The sequence below is a fragment of the Heterobasidion irregulare genome (genome assembly GCF_000320585.1).
Source record: "Heterobasidion irregulare TC 32-1 unplaced genomic scaffold scaffold_05, whole genome shotgun sequence".
Lineage (NCBI taxonomy): Eukaryota > Fungi > Basidiomycota > Agaricomycetes > Russulales > Bondarzewiaceae > Heterobasidion > Heterobasidion irregulare.
The window spans coordinates 2,320,599-2,340,177 of NW_009258201.1; the positions used below are offsets into that span (position 1 = coordinate 2,320,599).

Sequence of the window (19,579 nt, forward strand, 5' to 3'; positions counted from 1 at the left end):
CGGCAACGGGAACGGGAACGGCGTCGCGCCCGCCGACGCAGCGCCGTCGCAGCCCCAGGCTCAACAACCCCAACCTCAACAGCATACGGGTGCCCCGTCGACGGCGCCGCTGCCGCAGACGCCGGCGCAGCAGGTGCTGGTGTCGGCCGCGGACCGGTGGGGCCTGCTGGGCCTGCTCGCGATGATCAAGAACGCGGACTTGGACCAGAATTTGCTCGGGGTGGGGACGGATCTGGGGACGATGGGGCTGGATATGCAGCATCAGGGGTGCGTGCGCTCGCCGATTTTTATTTTTGCTCTGTTCCACTCCCGCTCCTCCTACTCCCCTACACTTTTTCCTCATACCCATACGCCGCGAAGCGCGCGACCGACGTGCTGACCGACGGATTGCGCGGTACAGGAACCTGTACTCGACGTTCATCACGCCGTGGGCGGACGCGTCGGCGGCGCACGCGGTCGAGCCGGACTTCCACCTGCCGGCGTGCTACAACGTGCAGCCGCCTGCGCCGGGGCCGAACAAGGCGGCGGCGTTCAGCGACGACACGCTGTTCTTCATGTTTTACTCGGCGCCGCGGGACGCGCTGCAGGAGGTCGCGGCGCAGGAGCTGTGCGTGGTTTTTCTCTCTCTCGCGCGCGCGCGGGCCTCTCGCTGACTGATTGACCGACCGACCGACCGACCGACTGCGATCGCGATCGCGATGATGGCGGCGGCAACGACAGGTACAACCGGAACTGGCGGTACCACAAGGAGCTGCGGCTGTGGCTGACGAAGGAGAGCGGGACGGCGCAGTCGCAGAAGGTGCCGAACGGGGAGCAGGGGACGTACACGTTCTGGGACCCCGAGGGGTGGGGCAAGGAGCGCAAGGAGATGACGGTGCTGTATGGGGACCTCGAGGAGAAGAGCCAGGCGGCGTTCGCGCCGGGGATGGGGCTGCAGCTGAATACGCCCGCGATGCAGCAGGCGCAGGCACAGCAGCAGCAGGTGCAGCAGCAGGCGGCGGCGGTGGCGGCGGCTGTGCAGAGGGGCGGGTTCCAGGGCGTGGGGATGGCGTCGATGTGAGGGCGTCGTCGTCGTCGTCGTCGTCGTCTTCTTCTTGGAAACGGGGGCGCTTTCGCGTCCGCACTGTGTCTTCGTCGGGTTTTCATCTCCGTTTCCTTTCTCATTTCGTTTCCTTTTTCTTTGATTTGATTTGATTCGAGTCTTTTCTTTTCTTTTCTGTTCTGTTTACGCCGCAGCGGCTCGTGTGCTCCGTGTGCTTGTTGTCCTCTCTGCCTCTCTCTTCCTCTCTCTCGCTTCGCTTCGTCTCGTTTCTCGTTTCTCGTTGTTGCTTGCATTCCATTCCGCAGTACTGTTCAACGTCTCGAGCGTGTGCGTGTGCGTGTGCGTGTGGTCATTCGGGGGTGCGATTCTCCCATAGCCATAGCCATAACCATAACCATAACCATAACCTATCCTAGTATCGTGCTCTCTCCCTCTCCCCCTCCCTCTCCCTCGCCTCAGAAGCCGTCGGTCCTCGACCGCCCCGAGAGAGAGAGCGCGCCTGCACGTCCCTCGTATGCCTGATACCGTAAGATGACTTAGTGCCGAGCGTGAGTAACGTAATGTCCCTGGCTGGCGCTGGCGCTGGCGTTCAGCGCCTGCGCGAAGCTCGAGCTTAAGCCTAAGTCTGAGTGCTGCCCAAGGACTAAGTACCAAGTCATTGCGTCTTTGAGCAGGGAGTAAGTCCGTCTGCGGCGTGGCGTGGGCTGACAGAGGCTGAGGGCGTCTACGGCCGGGTCCCTGAGCCTGTGTGAGCGAGAGGCGGAGGCCCGCGAGCCCCGGGCGGACATCGGACATCCGGCGTCGCGGACTTGGACGCGGACGTGGACGCGCACCGGGCGAGTCGAACGTCGCGTGTGCTTCGCTTCTTGCGCCTCGCTTCATCGCCATCGCCATCGCCATCGCCATCGCCATCCACGTCTACGTCCACACGACCGCATTCACCGTCTGTGCGCCGTCTGCCGCGTACCCATCTGCATCGAGGGTTGCATCCAATACTAGTGGCTACCAGTGGCGCCGAATGGCAGACCCAGACGCGGACCGGCTCCCGGCGCTGAACAGGCTCGGGCACGCGGGCCACAGCAACAGATGCCTCCAGGGCCTGCCCTCCAGCCTCGTCGAGTTCGACTCCTCCAGGTGCGTGCGCGACGTGCGGGGGCGTGGGCGTGGGCGTGGGCGCGGGCGCGGGGAGGGGCACACGCGCGGGGCGCTGACCAACGCGCAGGATGGCCGTGGGCTTTTATTGCCTCGGGATACTGGACCTGTACGGCCTCGTCGACGACAAGGTCAGCACGACGGACAGCGAGGGCTGGCGCGCTTGGATATGGGCACAACAAGCCAGTGCGTCCCCTCCTCCTCGTCCTCCGCGCACGCGATCTCACGTCTGCGGCCACCACCCCCGCCCCCGCCGCTGTTCGCAGCGGGCGCGCACGGGTCCGGGTTCCGCCCAGGCCCGCTCGCGACGACCAACGAGCCCCCGCCGCCGCCGTCGTGCCACCCACCTGTCCGTGCGCGTCTCCCTCTGCCCCTCTCGCGTGCCTGAGCCTCTCCTTTTCCCCCTGTACATCCCCCCCCCCCTCCACCGCGCCCGCCCTCGCCCGCGCCAGGACGTGTACGGCCCATGCTCGGCACCGAACCTCATCATGACCTACACCGCGCTCCAGGCGCTCGCCATCCTCCGCGACGACTTTGCGCCGCTCGACCGCCCGGGGCTCGCCAGGTTCGTCGGCGCGTGCCAGGGCCCGGACGGCAGGTGAGTGCGCACCTGCCCGCCCGTGATTTCACTCGATTCCCGTTTCCGCGCTCGCTCGCACGCTCGCACTCGCTGATCGCCGCTCGCCGCGCACAGCTTCGCGACGACGCCCGGCGCGCGCGACGCCGACCTCCGCATGAGCTACTGCGCCTTCGCGATCTGCGCGATGCTCGACGACTGGACGCGCGTCGACGTCGACCGCGCGCTCGCGTTCGTCGCGCGCTGCAGGGTGAGCCGCCCCGCCTTCTTCTACTTCTACAGGGGTCAGAGGCGAGGAACGGTCTGACACCCGCGATCGCAGACTTTCGAGGGCGGGTATGGGCAGGCGCCGCATTGCGAGGCACAGGGTTCGTTCTTCGGTACATCTGTCGCTGCCGCCGCTGACCTCGGCTTTGCAGGCGGCACGACCTACTGCGCGCTCGCGTGCATCCACCTCGCGCCTCCGCCATCGTCATCACCATCATCATCACCAACACCAACACCAACACCAACACCGTCATCAGCACCGTCATCAACACCATCATCATCGTCATCACCACCACCAACGCCAACACCAACACCGCCGCCCCCACCCGCCCGCCTCCCCCCCGCCCAACGCGCACACACCGTGCGGTGGCTCGTGCAGAAGCAAAGCGCCGACGGCGGGTTCTGCGGGCGCACGGGCAAGGCCGCAGACGCGTGCTACGGCTTCTGGTGCGGCGCCGCGCTGCGCGTGCTCGGCGCAGACACGCTCGTCGACGCGCGCGCGCTCGCACGCTTCGTCGCGCGCTGCCAGTTCCGGTTCGGCGGGATCGCGAAGGCGCCGGGCGAGCATCCCGGTGCGTGCGCGCGTCCGCCCCCGCCCCCCGCGCTTTCTCGCTGTGTCTCTGTCTGCCGTTGCTGCGTCTGACTTTTCTGACCTCGCGCTTTGGTTTGGTCTGACCCGACCTCGACGGACGGGTGCCCGCATGCGCATATGCGCGCCGCTCGCTCGCTCGCTCGCTCGCTCGCGCAGACCCGTACCACACCTACCTCTCCTCGGCGATGCTCGCGATCTACTGCGCAGAGCCCGCCGCGCGCGGCACCGACGCGCGGTGGGCGCTCGCGCCGCTCGACCCGCTGCTGAACGCGCGGCAGGACACGGCGCGCTGGGCGCGGGAGCATATCGGCGGGCGCGGCGCGGCGCGGGCACACGCGCAGGCCGTCGGTGGGGCATCGTGATAGGAGATCAGACGCGCGGGGCACAAGCATAGGCACAGGCAGCGGCGGGACGAGTCAGTGCGAAGATGTGGCATTATGTGCGGCAGGTATGAATACAATGGTACAAGAGGAGAGCAGCGATGGAGTCGTGATAAATAAGCGGGAAGGAGAGATACAGTACATCGGGGAGGGAGCGGCGGTGGCGCGCTGGTCCCTGCTGATCTAAAAGCCCTTGAAAGATGCACCGAGGCCCGCGCGCCCCAGGCTGAGTATATCCTGCGGCGTCGTTAGTAAGATAAAATAAAAAACACGGCGATCGAGAAAAAGGCCGCAAGCTCACATCGACGAGCGTGCGCAGCTCCGCGCTCTCGACGGGCGCGCCCCTCAAGCTCTGCTCTTCGCGCAAGCCGGCGCCCTTGGCGGCGACGTCGCGCATGACGGCGCTCATGGTGCTCTGCTCGTGGGCGGGCGCGCTCGAGAGGCCCGCGGTGGACTGCGCCAGGAGGTCGCGCAGCGCGACGAGCTGCTCGGAGTGCGTGATGCCCCCCGCGACGAGCGTGCGCGCGGCGTCGACGAGGTCCGCGCTGCTTAGGTACCCGGCTACGTAGAGGTATCCCATGTAGATGGCGAGGTTCAGCGCGCGCTCGGTCTGCGCGCGACGCGCCGTGGGATCGACGCGGAAGACCGAGGTGGCCAGGTCCTACGGAGAGAGGTAACGATGACAAGAAGGGTCGGCGGGGTCAGCGGGGCCAGCGGCACGCGGCAGCTGAAATGAACGACGCGGCGTACCCGCTTCCACCAGCCCCTGAACGTCGCCAGCGCATACCGCCTGACGTGCTCCGCGTACGACTCCGGATCGGCGGCGGTCGAGAACGCGTCGCCGACCAAGCACGTCAGGCTTGCGAGCTTTGAGGAGTGGACGTGCGGCGGCGCGGTGACGACCTCCCACACGATGCAGAACGCGAGGTCGCGCAGGCGCTGCGGCGTCCAGGGGCGGAGCGTCGAGACGTTGCGCGCGTGGTCTTTTAGGCGCGCCTCGTTCGGGGCGCCGAGGGCGTCGATGATGTGGTGCGTGTACGTGCGCGCGACGGGCGTCGGCCCGAGGTGGGGCAGGCGGCTCGCGTGGTCTGCGCCTTGCGCGGCGGCGGCTTGGTCGAGGTAGACCATCATTTCTTTTGCAGCGATCGCGGTGTAGGATGCAGCCCTGGGGGCGGGGCTGGGGCTGCCGTACCACATGTTGTCAGAAGGGAGACGCGGCTCGTCGGCATCGTGGGACGGCGCGGGATGCGAGGCGTAGATCATCGACGGGGGCGGTGGCACGTGGGCGGGTACGAAAGGCTGGGCCGTGGGGATCGTGTTGAACGGCGCCCGGTACGCCATTCCATACATAGGAACGGCGCCTGGATACGGAGGGAGGGCAGTGTTGTAATACGGGGGCGCGTACGGGACGTGTGTTTGCATCTGGTCACCGGAAGCACCATATTGCATTCGTGGAGGCATATACATTTGTGAGCAGAGCGGGGACGCCGATCGAGTGGAAGTGGAGGGGATGGGGAGGACAGTCGAGGGCTGGCGCGACACTTATACCCTGGCCCGCTTGGAGGTGCATAGGCCTTCGCGATCGCTTTGGCCGCCACTGTCGATGGACTGGCCCGCGAGCTCCACTTCATAACAGATCGGTGGCTCGCCCAAGCGTTACCAGAGCCTTTGCCACACAAAAATCGAGCCACGATGAATTTTGTGGCCCATCAATTGAAGCTGGAGGGCCTCGCTAGGAGTTCACCCGGGTAGTCATAAGGCGACGTCCGTGTGTCTCTCCAGCTGAGAACGAGAAAGCCAGAGGAGAGAGATCAAGATTTCCGTCGGATGCGTGTCTGTGTTTGACCGTCAGGACCTGGAGCATGGACCTTCACGTGTATGTCATATTGTGGGCAGAGCTTCGGCGGTTGCTGGATCGTGTTGACTGGCGAAATATAGCGTGGGCATCGAGGCCGTGCTGCCACAGGACCCTGGATGGCGAACAATTGAGGGCCCACTGGCATCTCCACGTCACTTTTATGGTCAAAACGCGTTCTGATGCCAGTGCAGGCGGGTGCAGCGTATATCGCATAAAGAGATTGTAAGTGATGACCTACTCGAACACGGATGTCAAAAAAGAAACAAAAGCATGGGTGGGATGGTTTGGTTCAGCTCGGTTCTGGATTTGGAGCCCCGCCATGCCACCAGACGCCCTCACTGCCCCCAGGCCTCAGGTTACCTCTTTTCTTCCATCTTTATTTTTCCAACCAGAATATCACAACGTGTTGTCCAGTGAGTTCAAGACAGTTGTTGCTGCAGCAGACTGGCTTCAAACTATCGCGGTAATGATGATCTCTGTGGCCTACAGGCGGAGGTGATCTGATGTGCGCTTGAATGTTATGAAAAGCTACAGGTATGTGGCCCTCCAGATTACATCGTAGCCTTTCCTTCCAACAAGAGGCCTCAGCATGTCCTCGGAGTTTCACAAGCTGCGAGATTAGTAAGGCATAGCGTCTACATCCAAACAGACGGATACCGATATGAAGCAGGTGTGGGGAAAGTATATCCAACTTTTTAGCGCTTCCCCTGCTTCAATGCAGCCGGCATGTCGCGGGATCGCGCCTGGTTATCATAATTCACACCGCCAGGTGTTGGGGTGTAGGAATCACATTACATCTGTCTTCGACGACATCGCAGAGATAGGGCGGTAAGCATAAGCATAAAGCTTCATTGCTCGAGCTCAAGGTCTTGCAACCGCATTGGCCTCGTGAACACTCAGAGGAAGATGGCTCCTATCCTTTCAACGCCGACGGCGGCGTCCGTTGCGGACAATGCCACATCCAAACTGCCATCTCGACAAATGACATGGCGACCAGCAACTGAAATCGGTTTCGCTCTCCGTGTGTAGTGGATCCCGATCGTCTCATTGCTGTCTATATCACTCAAAACAGCCCAGTATGCTTTTTCGCAGTCCTCGTCATATTTTGGGCCATCTCCCGCTATCTGTTAACACAGCACGCTAGAGACACCGGTATCTAAATTTTGACTTGGGCTGAAAACACCGCTCATATCCTGAATTTGTCTAGAACATACACGTTCGAACTGTTCGCCTACTCGTCGGAGCGTAGGGCGATCGTGCAGGAAACAATTCCCCATTCAATCAGTTCAGCGAACGAAACGCGATCACCGTTGTCACCCTCTACACCCGGATCTCTGCTAAGAGACCTCCACTTTAACACATCGCTTCGTCTTTCGAGGCTCTGCCACTGCTGAAGCTCAACGGGCTATGCACGTATCATGTAGGGCCAAAATTGGGGATGTCCTCCGAATACAGATTCTCATAACTTGCAGAAGATATACGCTTCCACGATCGTTGTTCCTCATACTTATCGTCTTTGAATTGCATGAAAAGATAGCTAAACACAATCTCCTAAACCCGGAGAACAGCAGAAAAGAGGACCCCATCGAGAGATGAGCAGTATGCTAAGATGGAGGGCTGCAGTATTGAGGCAGATTCAGCAACCCGAGTCAACATACGAACGGGAGGCAGCTTACACAGGAGATACCGCGGTTTTTGGGCCAGGATCCGTGGCGAGCGCCGGGTAGGGTTGCGCATCGCACTATTGTAGGTGCATATATTAGCTAAGGAGCGACAGGGAAGTTCAATGAACAGGATCATATACGCACCATTTGTTCGATATCGTTGATGTCAAACCCAGCGGGGTAATGAGGCCTGTTCTTCACCGGCTGAGGGTCCGGGATGACCTCCGAGCAATCCACCAGTTGACTTCTGTCTTGGCCTAGGATGGCCATCTTAGCCATTGCATCTCTGAATGCGGCCATCATCTTGGATTGCTGGGCTGTTTGGAGATGTCTATCAGACGATGCCTAGATGGGAGAAGACAATACTAACCAGCGAGGTCTTGCCAAGCGCATGCTGTGCGAGGGTCTTCCTGGAACGTTAGCCGGTGATCAAAGCTTCAAATAAAGGCGTTGCAACTGACCTCTTGCCAAGGCCGCATCGGACTGAAGACGCATCTCACCACCCATAGGGGACTGGACCTCACCCTTGTTGTTTCCCACTCTGAATCGGTTTCAGTCGCTCAGCTGCCGCACAGCAGATATTAGTAAGAGGACAGCGTACCCCGGCCACTGAGTACCATGGAGCTGAGTCTCGATAAAGAATTGAGTATCGAATGAACTTGGGGTAGAGTCAAAGGGCGTGCCGGGGATGGTCTCGTCGACGTTGTCGGCGCCCGCTACGGAGTGACTATGGAATGAGTTCTCGCGGTCAACACCGTTAGCATGGTTGGGCGAGTGACGTGACACTCACGACGCAAGCAGAGCTACGACCTCGTCGGGATTGAAACCTGCATCGTCGAAGCGGGCCAGAATCTGATCAACCGAGTCTAGAAAGAGGGCCAGATTATCAATTCCAAGCTCGCCGGACAATCAGGAAACATGTGCTTGCGGAAAGGCTCAGGGACCGTGAGGTCGTCGGCGGGGGCGACGGGGTCGGGACGGCCGAACATGAACTCCAGGCGGGGGGCGCCAGGGCAGTTAGACACGCCGACGGCGCCGGCAAATTGAACGCTGACGAGAGGCGCACGTTAGACCGCGGGCCCGATCGAGACAGGAACGACACATACAAGTCACCCGCGGATATGTTGTGCTTGGCGATGAACGGCTTCTGCGACTCGATGATGTCTTCGATGCCATTATTGGCCGCGTACGTCATCTCACGTTCGGAGAAGACGACAATCGAGCCATCAGCACCTCCACTGCTGATGGTGCCCTTAGAACAGGAAGGAAGGTACACAGCACGAAGCCACCTACCCGACGTTTCTCGTATTCGAGTAACCAATAGCGTCATGGAATGTCAGACGAAGCGACTCGTGCACCTCCTCGCCGCACTCTCCACCGTCGAACAGGTGCTTTTGGATATCCTCCCGAATCGTGAAGAGAGGGCAGCAGACCTCGTTCGTAGCTGTATTGACGCCGTCAGGGCAAGTTACCCGTCGGGTGACAGCGCCTGTAGATATGTTGCGTCCGCTTAAGCTCGAACCTGGTGTCCTCAGTGCAACTGGCGCTCACCATGAGCGACACCCACGAAGGCGACGAGGATAGCAACAATCTTCAAAGCCATTGCAGAGGCAAAGCGCTGTCAGAACGGAAGAGTGAAGAGTGTAGAACCAAGGAGCTCTGAGAGCTAACGACGCATGGGCATGAGCATTTATGTTTGCGATTTCGGCCTGGACGTATTGGATGACCGCGTCTGGATGTTTTCAAAATGCGGACCTAGACCGAGATGGGAAATATGGGTGGTTTTGCAATGGACTGCAGTCAGGAAAATGATACATGCGGACGCGTCATTGAAAGGTTCGATGCTGTTTCAGCACGCATGCAGCGGAGTCGTAACCCACGGAAGTAAAGGTGGGATTCCTTTTATCCGCCGCAAGTCCTTCGGGTTCTCACTTTAAAACCCTCACACAGAAGACATCGACATCATTTATGACAAAGAGCTTGACGTTACCTGGTCTCGCATAGGTCTAGCATAGGGACCAGGAGACTACACTGGACTGTTCGATTTGAAAAAATCCGTAGGGTTGAGCAGTGTGCTCTACGCCTTATGATTATGCAGAACATAGGCAAGGGATCTTCCAGGTCTGACAGTCAACAAGAGCGTTCAATAATCAAATGCCAAAAAAACTCACATCAAACAGAGTTAGCGTCCAGAGGAGCCAGAGCCAAGCACTCACGAGGGTCAAGTATCAGATTTCAAGTAGAGTACAGTCGCTACTGTTGCATCTGCGCACGCTGGTCTCTGCAGGAATCAAGCACGGATACATTCTCTCCTATCATGTAAGGAGACAAAGCATGCACAACGTACAGGCCCTGCACGTTTGATCCAGGTACCATATAAAGCGTAAAAAACATCTTACCGACATCGAACCTGGATTACGAAGGGAGTCGTACACATCTGCGGATCATGGCAGAAGCCTTAGAGCGTAAAATGGGGCATGGCATGAGGGAGGAAGTGAAGTAGAGAGACGAGAGAGGAGAGGGCAAAGAAGGAGCGTCGTAAGAGGGTCGGAGCCTGTAAAGGAGGAGCTCTAGAGCGTGACGCGTGGCCACGACTCCGGCCAAAAATGAAAGATGAAGTAAAGTAGGAAGGGGACAGCAGAACGAAACAAACGATACCACCAGACGAGAAAGAGGCGTGTTACGGCAGAGTACCTGCTGAACATGAGTTGACGCTTCCAAGGCTAAAGAAAAACGCACATGTCTATATCCTCTGTACCCCACAGACTCAAGGCAGACTGATCAATCCGGCCTGTTGTCTCACTTCCTTGGTCCTCCTCTCGACTTCATGGAACCACTCCACGGCCGTCCCAGCCTTCTTCTCCATCTCTTCCGCACCCTTGACCTCCTTCCCGCGCTCCTCCATAGCAGCCCGGAACCGCTCCCTCAGATCCCAGCTTGCCAACCTGAGCACCTTGCGCGTCTCGCGCGACACACGCATAGCGTGCGCGTTCACGAAAAGCGCCTCTTCGTTCGCCTCCTGACCCTCCTCCGGCTTGGTGAGCGACCGCCGGATCCGCCGTCCGATGGTGCGTGGGACGGTGCTGGGCAGCTCGAGGATGAAATATGCCGTGAGGCCGAGGACGCATGCGCCGACGACCGGCGCCGCCCATTTCCGAGCAGTCTCGTTGCCCACCAAGTCTGACATGCGCACGATGCCCTCGAAGAGCCCACGTGCGCCGAGCGTCTGACCGCCAACCAGAGTAAGCGCGCTGAGGCCGACAGAGACAACCCCGAGAGCACTGGCGCCGGTCTCCTCCCCATCAGCGCTTCCCTCCTTTCCGTCGCCGAAGTGCACCGAGAACTGGTGATGGATGTCGAAGAGATCCAGGAGCGTTGGCTCGAGCAAGTCTGTCCGCTGCGCGAGGCCAATGCCCAACCCGAGGTAACCGCCTGCGACGACCGCGCCTCCGAGTGAAGACCGGCGGCTCTTACGGCGATTATTCTTGCCTGCGCGGCTGCGGAGTGAGAACATAGCTTCTGGCATGAACACGCGCTGCGAGCGCTCGACGCCCTCCGGAAGATGTTCATCCCCGAGCTTCGAGATACTATCTACGCCAGTGGTAGTCGTCAAACGCGCCTCATCCTCGGCCAACTTGACCGCCATGTCAAGGCTGGCGAGAAGCGCCCTGCGGACATCGCGCGCGTAGTCCCAAAGACCGAACAGGCCGGGGTAGGATGGCATGGTTACAAGCGGTTTCTCAACCGCAAGGAGACCATGTCCGACCCTCTCAAGAGCATCGCTCAGCATCTGCTTGGTCTTCGAGTGGGTCGTAGTTGCTCCGTGCTCTTCCACAGCCTCAAGACCATCCTCTAATGCCTCCCGTCCATTCTGCATCTTCTCCAAGACAGGACGCGCCCTAAGGAGATCCTCCTTCGCGCGGTTAAGCTCAACCTGCGCCACGATCGCGTTAGCGCCAACGAGTAAGTCGACGTCCGAGAGAAGATGAGAGAGGTACGTCGACGCAGGGTTCAACTTCGACTTTGACCGCTTGACAAGGACGAACGAACGTAGCGACGCTTCGAGATCGCCGAAGGCACCGCTTGTGGAAGTTGAATTGACGACGGAGGCCGAGTCGACAAAATGTACCAGATCTTTTGCATCCTCGTACGTCCTCGGGCTCATTTCTTTGATCTGCTCCAGCACAAGTCGTCGGCACTTGGCCTTGTCCCTGATCTGTTCATACTTGTTCACGACGATGAAGATGTAAGCCTTTTCCTTGCTCGCGTTCGTTAAAAACTCCTTCGCCGATAGCGTGAAGTGGTTCTCCGCTGAGACGACGAACACCACGACGTCGATCTCCTCCTGCCTGGCAAACAACGCCGTCGTCTTGACGCTGTCGCGGTTAAGACCCGGGGCGTCGATCAACGAGATGTCTACGATTCCGTTGTTCAATAGCGAGTCGTCCGGGTTCCGAGCGTCCCGCAGATACAGCTTCAGAATCTTCTCTGAGTTTTCGTTCTCCGAGATGATGTTTTCCAGATCGGAGAGCTTCGCACGAGTGAATGTCGACTGGTCCTGAGCGTTGTAAGAAGCGCCGTCCTTGACAACGTGCACTTCCTCGACGCCATCATTCTCCGCAGCGTCGTGCACCTCACAGAACGCCGTCGTGCATGGCTGCTGGTCCACGGGCATCACCTCACGACCAAGAAGGGCATTGACAAATGTCGACTTGCCCGCGTTGAGGTCTCCAGTGACAAGGACCTTGGAGGAAGTGTCCTCGACACGAACGCGGAGCTTATCAATGTGGCTCATAGACCCAGCAATGCGTTCGTCAAGCAGGTTGGCGATGGATGACTTTTCGAGCTGAGAGACGAGGGCAGCAGGGGAATTGGAAGAGCCGTGGGCACCGAGCTTGAGGTCGAGACGGAAGACGTGGAAATCGGACGACTCGGATGCCGGGATGAGACGCTCACCGTCTTGTTCGGTGGGCTCCTCCTCTGCCTCGAGAGCATCAGCGATCGATGCCAGCGTCACCGCTCGCTTGAGAGAAGGCGAGACAACAACTTCTGTCGCTGCGGAGGGATCGTCGGCGAAAGTGAGAGAGCGGCGCATGCCCTTTCGGCGGTTGGGGACCGCAGGCTCCTGGATGTTCTCGCGGAGCTGAGGGTACCTGACCACCCACGAGTTCTTGTTGAAAGTGCGAAGTTCGCCCAGGATCGACTTGGTAGAGTCAATGGCACTGACGAGCCTGACGAACACGAGCTCAACGAGAGGGATGTGATGGGAATGCAACACATCAGCTCACCTGTCCTTGTGGTCAAGATACGCCTCCTGCACACCCTTGAGCTGCGATTCACCCATCATCGGCGTCTCCGCTGGCAATGATAAATTAGAGTGTTTTGTTTGAGAAAAGTACGACTGGGACATTGGGGAAAATGTCGGTTGCCGTCGAGGTTGTGTCGTAGTTGTCTAACGTGCGAGACGGCGCGAACCGGCTCCAAGTCTTCAAATCTGACTCAGCACCGCGTGACGAGATCCGTAGGGACAGACCTCGGACACCTACTCCCAGACCCTTTAGGCCGGTCGAGAGCAAGCCGAGGCGGGCGTGGATCGTCAGCTCATCAGAGACTCGCAGCATTCTGCGCCACATATCCAGTAGATCTGGAGAAATATTAGAGCCATGCACTGTCCGTGTGATATAGCACATCAGGTGACTCCAATGGACTCTCCGGGGTCCTTGCCATTCGCAGAAGCCCGTTTTTTGGTCAGTTGCTTGCACACAAACTAACCTTTTCATAAAATGGCCAAGAACGAGCTCATCGACGCTCACGTCTCGTCGCGGCAGTGCAAGCGCGCTGTAAATGCCCTTCTCACACATGCTATCAAACACCAAGAGCAGAAACAGGAGACGGAGCTCCTGGCCGGGAAGGAGCAGCACGTATGGCTGCAGGTCGCCGTGAAGAGGATGCACCCAGAGAAAAAGCTCAAACCATTCAAGATGTACGTGGTATTTTCTTCATTAGCATCATATCGCCTAACCATGGCGTTGTCACTCTCATCATAAAGTCCATTGAAGTATCCTCTGGTCGACCCACGCACATCCTCTGTCTGCTTGATCACGAAAGACCCACAGCGCGAGTACAAAGACTTGCTCGACTCGCACGGCATCAAGTTTATTAACCGCGTCGTCGGCATCACAAAATTAAAGGGAAAGTTTAAGCCATTTGAGGCCCGAAGACTTCTCCTGCAAGAAAATGGCTTGTTTTTGGCAGATGAGCGTGTTGTGCCTTTGCTGCCAGGGTTATTGGGGAGGAAGTTTTTCGATGCAAAGAAGTGTGTCCCTTCGTTGTTCTTTTTCGCTCGCCATGCACTAACCATTATATACTTAAGGCAGCCGATTCCTGTATGTCTCACGCGCAAAGACCTCAAAGGCGAACTAGAGCGTGCTATCTCGTCTACGTACATGCACCAAAATCAGGGCACATGCACGTGAGTATGGTATCCTTTCCTCTCTAGCAAGACTGACCGTTGTGCTGCAATAGGTCCATCAAAATCGGCACCCTTTCTCAGACCCCATCTCAAGTTCTTGCCAACCTCGAGATTGCCCTGCCTTCTGTCGTCAAAAACATTCACGATGGTTGGGAAAACGTGCAAAGTTTGAGCATCAAAACCAACAGCAGCGCGAGCTTGCCGATATGGTCGTGTGAACTAGGAGCAGAGGATGGTGGGCGGTGGGACGGGTTGGTCGCGGGAGACGAATCGGACGAATCTTCAAGTGATGAGGAGGGTGGCGAAGAAGCAGGAGACAGCGACGAGGACGAGGCAATGCAGGTGGACGAGCTGAAGGCGCCACCAATCCTTCCGCCAAAAGAGAAATCGAAAGGTACCAAGAGAGTTGCCGAGGAGGGAGAGGGAGAGAAACCGAAAAAAAAGGCAAAGGGCGAGGTTTCTGCCGGTCTTCCGCAATCGATTCCATCCCCTTCCTTACAATTACAAAAAGCAGTGAGTTCAGTGTCGCTCGAAGCCATCTCCTCAATTTCTTACATGTCTGCTCTACCTATAGGCTGACGCTGCCCCTTCACGGCCGGATGCCCTCGGCTCTATCGCGAAGAAAAAACGACAGGCACCCACCTTGTCCCAGCCGGAGCCAGCACCTCCCGCTCCTGCACCTCAGGTAGATGTCAGTCCTCCCTCAGCCGACTCTCAGCCCGCTCCTGCCAAAAAACTCAAGCGGAAACAGCTGAGGAAAGCTGAAGCTGAGGCGGCGGAGGCGGCCCTTGTTCCCGCGAACGCGCAAGAGAATGCCCCAGAAAGTATCGTCAACCCGGCTGAAGCCAGCGAGGCGGTTGCACCCGTCAAGAATCGGAAGAGACGAAAGTCCAAAGCCAGCACTGGAGACGTTGATGCCGTCTCCGCTGCTTCTGCAAATGCGGATGCAGTCCCCGCTCCATCGGTCTCTCTCCCTCCGACCGCCGCCACTTCTTCTGTCCCAGATCCTAGAGCCGTGACCAAGAGGGCCAAGAGGAAAAAGGGTGACGCCGCTGCTAGCAAGGATACCGCCGCTCCTTCTCTGGTGCCAGAGCCTGCCCCCATTTCCATCCTGCCGGTGACCCCTGACGCTGCCGAAGCCGATGGCACACATGCCAGCAAAAAGAGGAGAAGAGCGAAGAAGAGCGGCGCGGCCCTCGTTGCCCCCTCCAGTTCCGCTTCTGCATCCACCGGCGGTCAGCCCGAAGCCACGGTCAAATCCATCGCGGCGGACAATAAAAAATCGGCCGAGAGCGCATTGACGGCAGAGGAGCTGAAGCAGAAGAGGAATACAGGCATTGTGGGCGAAAAGAAGAAAGAGAAGATCATGAAGAGGAGAAAGGGGAACGCGAGCGCGAAGGAGGGACTGGTAGGGAAGCAGTAGTCGGAGCACCGGAGCGAGAAGTGACTCCATATATAGATCCATTGCTTTCTTGCACTCGATTGTCCTTCATCGATCTATCACCATCGTACTCTTATGAGAGTTGTGAATTATGGACGTCCTAAACCATTTGTTGAGACTGTCGATATTCCTCGACAGAAAGTTCCAGGTTCGTGGATGACTAAATTACTATAAACACTCGGCCGGTGCCCGGCCAGTCTCGCCCTCTTCCTCGCTGCACCCCACACGGTTGAATTCGTCCAACCCGTACTTCCTCTTTCCTCCTCTCTCCTACATATGACACTCTGTTTTTTGCAAATACAATGTAGCACAGACGGTATCAAGTTGTGCATATGGTGTCGTTAAATCATGAACTAGGGTCTCCGGTCAACCAATTACCGGCCAATTCAACTGGGCATCAACGCATCAGCTGGCAGTCGAACTGCAACGCAATGGTATGCAAATTCAGAGTCCTGCTCAACCACCAATGTCGGCGAGCCGTCAGTCTACCAAAGTATCTATTCCCCACACCTCCGAGGATGGGATCTCCATCGTTGGATCCCTTGAACAGCTGGAACCCACTAAGCCGACCCAAGGTCGCAAGATTGCATTGGTGCGTTGTTTGGTTGGTGCATGCCAGCGAAGCCGTTTCCTTACGTTGAGTGCCATGTTCCGCCGATCATTGAAACGGAAGATTCTGCATGGAACTATGGGGTGAGTGCTATTTCTCCCCTTCTCTGTGTATATGATACTGACTGTAGTTCTACGCACCACACGCGTACCGATCGGACGGTGGCAGACATAAAGATTACTTGTTCCAGAAACGTTTAGCACTGAGCCTTCCCTTAGATTCTTTTCGCTTTGATTTCCGGTATGTTCAAATTTAGCAGCAGTTCTGGTGTCGGATCCTGATGCGGGCTCTCCAACACGATTCTGACTCCAGCGGCAATCATGAGACAGGAGGCACGTGGAAATATAGTGGACTAACGGAGGACATGGAAGACTTATGCATCGTCGTGGACCATCTGACGCGCGTGTACGGCTACGAGATCGATTTGTTGGTTGCCCACTCGCGCGGTAGCCTCGTGGCTTTCCACTGGTTCTGCACCTCTGAAGATGCGAAGCGCGTCGGCGGCTTGGTGAATGTCTCAGGGCGCTACCAAATGAACGTAAGCTGCGCCTTCCTTTTTAAAATCCATCGTTCGATACTTTCGGTTCACACTTGAAATTGGGTCGGGCCATGTGAATCGGATCGTGCAGAGGATCTACGGTACGTTCTGAACATCCGGACATTCTCGCGCCATTCTTTCCTCGCTAACGTATCACGCACTCCACTTCGACGTCGACTCCGACTCCGACCATGACGAATGACGACACCCACATATATGTGCGCTACCCTCCTTATCGACTGCGCAGAGCAAACGCAGCAATACCAGGCTTCCTTCAAGGAGCGGGGGTACTATGATTGGGAGACCGTCGTTGCGCGGAAGCGCGTCGTTGGTCGGATCTACCCTTCCGATATCGAGCAGTTCGCCAATTGGCGTGGGACCGCCGCTGTCTGGGACAAGTTCCCGCAGCACACTGATGTGCTCTCCGTACACGGTCTCGCGGACAAGACTGTATCCCCGTATGTGCTGCCCCGTACCGCCGCTGCGTCGCGACACAGCGTCGGATCAGTATACTAACTGGGCTGTCGTGCTTTTTTGCTCTATATTGGGTCTCGGCGTCCGCGGTGCCCTTACACGGTCGGATGGACGGATATGGGTCGCTGATTGACCTACGGCGTGCCTAGGTACGACTCAATGATCTTCGCTCGCGCATTGGGAGCTCGCGAGGGCGGGACGCACAACCTCCATTACATCGAAGACGGGGACCACATCTTTACAGGAGTGCGTCTGCTCCCCGTCCTGCTCTGTCTTACCATCCTAATTGCATCAATCATGGGTTTCTCCGCCATCGCTCAGAAGCACGACGAGGTCATCCAAACCATCTTGGCGTGGTGGGAGATGCGCACGCGCGGGGAACTCAGGACGGGCGTGTGGCAGACAGGCATACGGGGCAAGCTTTGAAATGATCTGAATCGGATCATCGGCGCTGTCTCGCTTGCTTAAACGGTTATCGTATATCAACGTTGTCAACATTTATAGGATCTGTGCGAATCTTCTCCCTGTCCTTCCGATGCATATTGTGACTTTTCTCGGTCCCTTTCCAGTTTACGAACGGATGTACGGGCCTTTGTCGTCCACATCAATTCGCCATATAAATCTCATATAGCGTCGGCATGACACCGCCAGGATGAGTACGATGTATCCCAATGGCGTTCAAGAGATGGTATCGCAACAGAAGGGTCCTTGGAAAACAAAAATGCAAATGTGGAAGGAAATCGAACGTGGAAGGTACTGTCGACGCAGGATTGTGGTTATGGCAAAACGCCCAGAGCGTGCCCATGCTCCAGACCTCTGTAAGTATATCGATCAGTTTGATTGGACGTCTGTCATGATATCGTGAACATTTTCGGTGCCTGCAGGGGTCTCCCGAAAGTACGTACTTGCTCGCCATTCCGCTGCACTTCATCCATATGATTTGGAGCCCGAGCCCAATGAACACGCCCTCAGTAATCTTTCCCCTTCCAGCATTTATCACCGACGATTTGACACAAATTGAGCTAATACTTGGTATCCATACATCCTGCGCGAGCGCTCGCCCTGTTCGCTCGCCGGAGAAATCACGACCTAAATTGGGGTGCGATACGACACAATGCGGTATCCTGCGGCATCACACCCATTAGGTTCCGTTAGGCTCCCAACGGCTCCCAACAGTCGCGATCACTGAAGCCAGCCCTTTCTTCCTGCCCGATCGAGAAGTCCGGCGCCAGGGCTCAGGGACCCAACCACACCGAGCGTATCTCCGTGTCTTGCCGGCTACGAGAACACCTTCGAGCTGCTACCTTTTGGTTATACGCTGGTCACTTCGCCCTTCGGACTCGTAAGTCGCCATCGCGGAGGCATATTGCGAGTGCAGGGCGCGCGCGGCGCTGCCGTACGGGCACATGACGCTCTGCACGCCTTCGGATGCCGGTGGATACCATGGGTTGTGCAAGCACTCGAGAGCTCTGATGGACGCACGAGCACTTGATATTCAAAGGGGGATCGAGGGGCCGGGATCTTCTGCGTCTTGTGCGGTGTGCTCGCTCACGATGCATTTCTCAAGAAGAACAAACTGCGTGTCGTCGTATAGGCGGGGGACTGATCCTTTTGATTGGCGTAGGCGCCACGACTGTTGGCGGCGCGAGTGAACAGATCTGTTGCAACACACACGCCGGCACTGTACGACATGACAAGCCTGCGTCTGCACGTCTATCTGTTGATTAGATCATTAGACATTTCGCGCGCAGCGTTGTGCCGTAGCGCTGAGCTGCGCGCTGATCTCTCAGCGTCTGTGTGCCCGGCCAGGCAACTGTAGGAAGATAGGGCGGTCCGTTCCTAGACCAGGGTGGGAACAGTACCTCTTTAGCTAGAGACGCGCATGAAGATAGATCGCTGATCGGAACCATGGGAAGCGACCAGTGCGAACAAGGAGCCAGGTGAAAGAAGCTACACGGAGGATTCGACACGCCATCCAATCACTTCGTCATCTGTCAATCATGTCATGAACTATCGCACCTGTAGGTGTTTCAAGGTATACATGGGATTCAGGATGATGATCGGGACCGTGTGCTGCACACGCTGAAACATGTCATGAGCACTGATCTCGGATGCAGACCCACACCGTTACTACGGCCGTGTAGGTAACTTTCATTTGAGTAAGCTCATGACGCCCAGGCGACGTGCTATCGCCGCCGAGCTACCATTGAAGCTTGAAGACTAATCGAAAAGGTTGACGCCGGTGATTTATGCCCCTTTTCATCCACGTCAATACAGTGATCCAATATACTCGACTTGGAAGGTGGCAAGGAATTTCAACGTCTGGCAAGGGAAGCTGTGAAGATGATCGATATATATTACTCCTGATCTACAATGGAACCGTACGTGGTAAATAATCTATCAGTACCCTGACCGAGTCAAATGGAGCAAAGGGCATATGGTAATGGGAATCATCAACAGATCGAGCGGGGATGCGATAGCATAACGCTACCTGCGAAAGCGGAATACGAGT

General features: G+C 57.5%; 8 protein-coding genes across 8 annotated transcripts; 5 read left to right on the forward strand and 3 right to left on the reverse strand.

The window, feature by feature from the left end:
• Positions 1 to 163: 163 nt before the first annotated feature.
• On the forward strand, positions 164 to 913 carry HETIRDRAFT_247300 (uncharacterized protein; the record flags this gene model as incomplete). The annotated part of the gene is made up of 3 exons (XM_009548389.1): positions 164 to 267; positions 401 to 607; positions 721 to 913. Coding segments are annotated over 3 exons (504 nt in total), but the record flags the coding sequence as incomplete, so codon positions are not given.
• A 1,168-nt stretch (positions 914 to 2,081) lies between these two features.
• HETIRDRAFT_239432 (uncharacterized protein) lies at positions 2,082 to 3,938 on the forward strand (the record flags this gene model as incomplete). Its single annotated transcript, XM_009548390.1, has 8 exons — positions 2,082 to 2,176; positions 2,265 to 2,380; positions 2,461 to 2,543; positions 2,647 to 2,792; positions 2,889 to 3,021; positions 3,094 to 3,139; positions 3,296 to 3,610; positions 3,787 to 3,938. Coding segments are annotated over 8 exons (1,086 nt in total), but the record flags the coding sequence as incomplete, so codon positions are not given.
• A 255-nt stretch (positions 3,939 to 4,193) lies between these two features.
• Positions 4,194 to 5,477, reverse strand: HETIRDRAFT_318781 (uncharacterized protein; the record flags this gene model as incomplete). Its single annotated transcript, XM_009548391.1, has 3 exons — positions 4,194 to 4,247; positions 4,312 to 4,671; positions 4,761 to 5,477. The coding sequence occupies 3 exons, from the start codon at positions 5,475 to 5,477 to the stop codon at positions 4,194 to 4,196; spliced, it is 1,131 nt and encodes a 376-aa protein (XP_009546686.1).
• Positions 5,478 to 7,472: 1,995 nt separating this feature from the next.
• HETIRDRAFT_181263 (manganese peroxidase-like protein) lies at positions 7,473 to 9,135 on the reverse strand (the record flags this gene model as incomplete). Its single annotated transcript, XM_009548392.1, has 11 exons — positions 7,473 to 7,485; positions 7,545 to 7,609; positions 7,677 to 7,849; positions 7,903 to 7,938; positions 7,994 to 8,073; positions 8,134 to 8,259; positions 8,323 to 8,398; positions 8,461 to 8,582; positions 8,639 to 8,773; positions 8,826 to 9,021; positions 9,084 to 9,135. The coding sequence occupies 11 exons, from the start codon at positions 9,133 to 9,135 to the stop codon at positions 7,473 to 7,475; spliced, it is 1,074 nt and encodes a 357-aa protein (XP_009546687.1).
• A 680-nt stretch (positions 9,136 to 9,815) lies between these two features.
• HETIRDRAFT_475595 (uncharacterized protein) lies at positions 9,816 to 12,973 on the reverse strand. The gene is made up of 2 exons (XM_009548393.1): positions 12,821 to 12,973; positions 9,816 to 12,763 (listed from the first exon to the last, which is right to left on the reverse strand). Exons 1-2 carry the CDS (start codon positions 12,940 to 12,942, stop codon positions 10,300 to 10,302), a joined length of 2,586 nt encoding a protein of 861 aa, XP_009546688.1. The 5' UTR covers positions 12,943 to 12,973; the 3' UTR covers positions 9,816 to 10,299.
• A 342-nt stretch (positions 12,974 to 13,315) lies between these two features.
• HETIRDRAFT_317029 (uncharacterized protein) lies at positions 13,316 to 14,583 on the forward strand (the record flags this gene model as incomplete). The annotated part of the gene is made up of 4 exons (XM_009548394.1): positions 13,316 to 13,515; positions 13,582 to 13,848; positions 13,906 to 14,004; positions 14,058 to 14,583. The coding sequence occupies 4 exons, from the start codon at positions 13,316 to 13,318 to the stop codon at positions 14,581 to 14,583; spliced, it is 1,092 nt and encodes a 363-aa protein (XP_009546689.1).
• Positions 14,584 to 15,911: 1,328 nt separating this feature from the next.
• On the forward strand, positions 15,912 to 17,493 carry HETIRDRAFT_451735 (Esterase/lipase/thioesterase; the record flags this gene model as incomplete). The annotated part of the gene is made up of 6 exons (XM_009548395.1): positions 15,912 to 16,037; positions 16,186 to 16,295; positions 16,368 to 16,593; positions 16,685 to 16,694; positions 16,841 to 17,051; positions 17,217 to 17,493. 6 exons carry the CDS (start codon positions 15,912 to 15,914, stop codon positions 17,491 to 17,493), a joined length of 960 nt encoding a protein of 319 aa, XP_009546690.1.
• A 245-nt stretch (positions 17,494 to 17,738) lies between these two features.
• On the forward strand, positions 17,739 to 19,552 carry HETIRDRAFT_115621 (uncharacterized protein; the record flags this gene model as incomplete). Its single annotated transcript, XM_009548396.1, has 8 exons — positions 17,739 to 17,885; positions 17,952 to 17,964; positions 18,244 to 18,409; positions 18,446 to 18,600; positions 18,662 to 18,750; positions 19,093 to 19,207; positions 19,345 to 19,448; positions 19,472 to 19,552. The coding sequence occupies 8 exons, from the start codon at positions 17,739 to 17,741 to the stop codon at positions 19,550 to 19,552; spliced, it is 870 nt and encodes a 289-aa protein (XP_009546691.1).
• Positions 19,553 to 19,579: the final 27 nt, after the last annotated feature.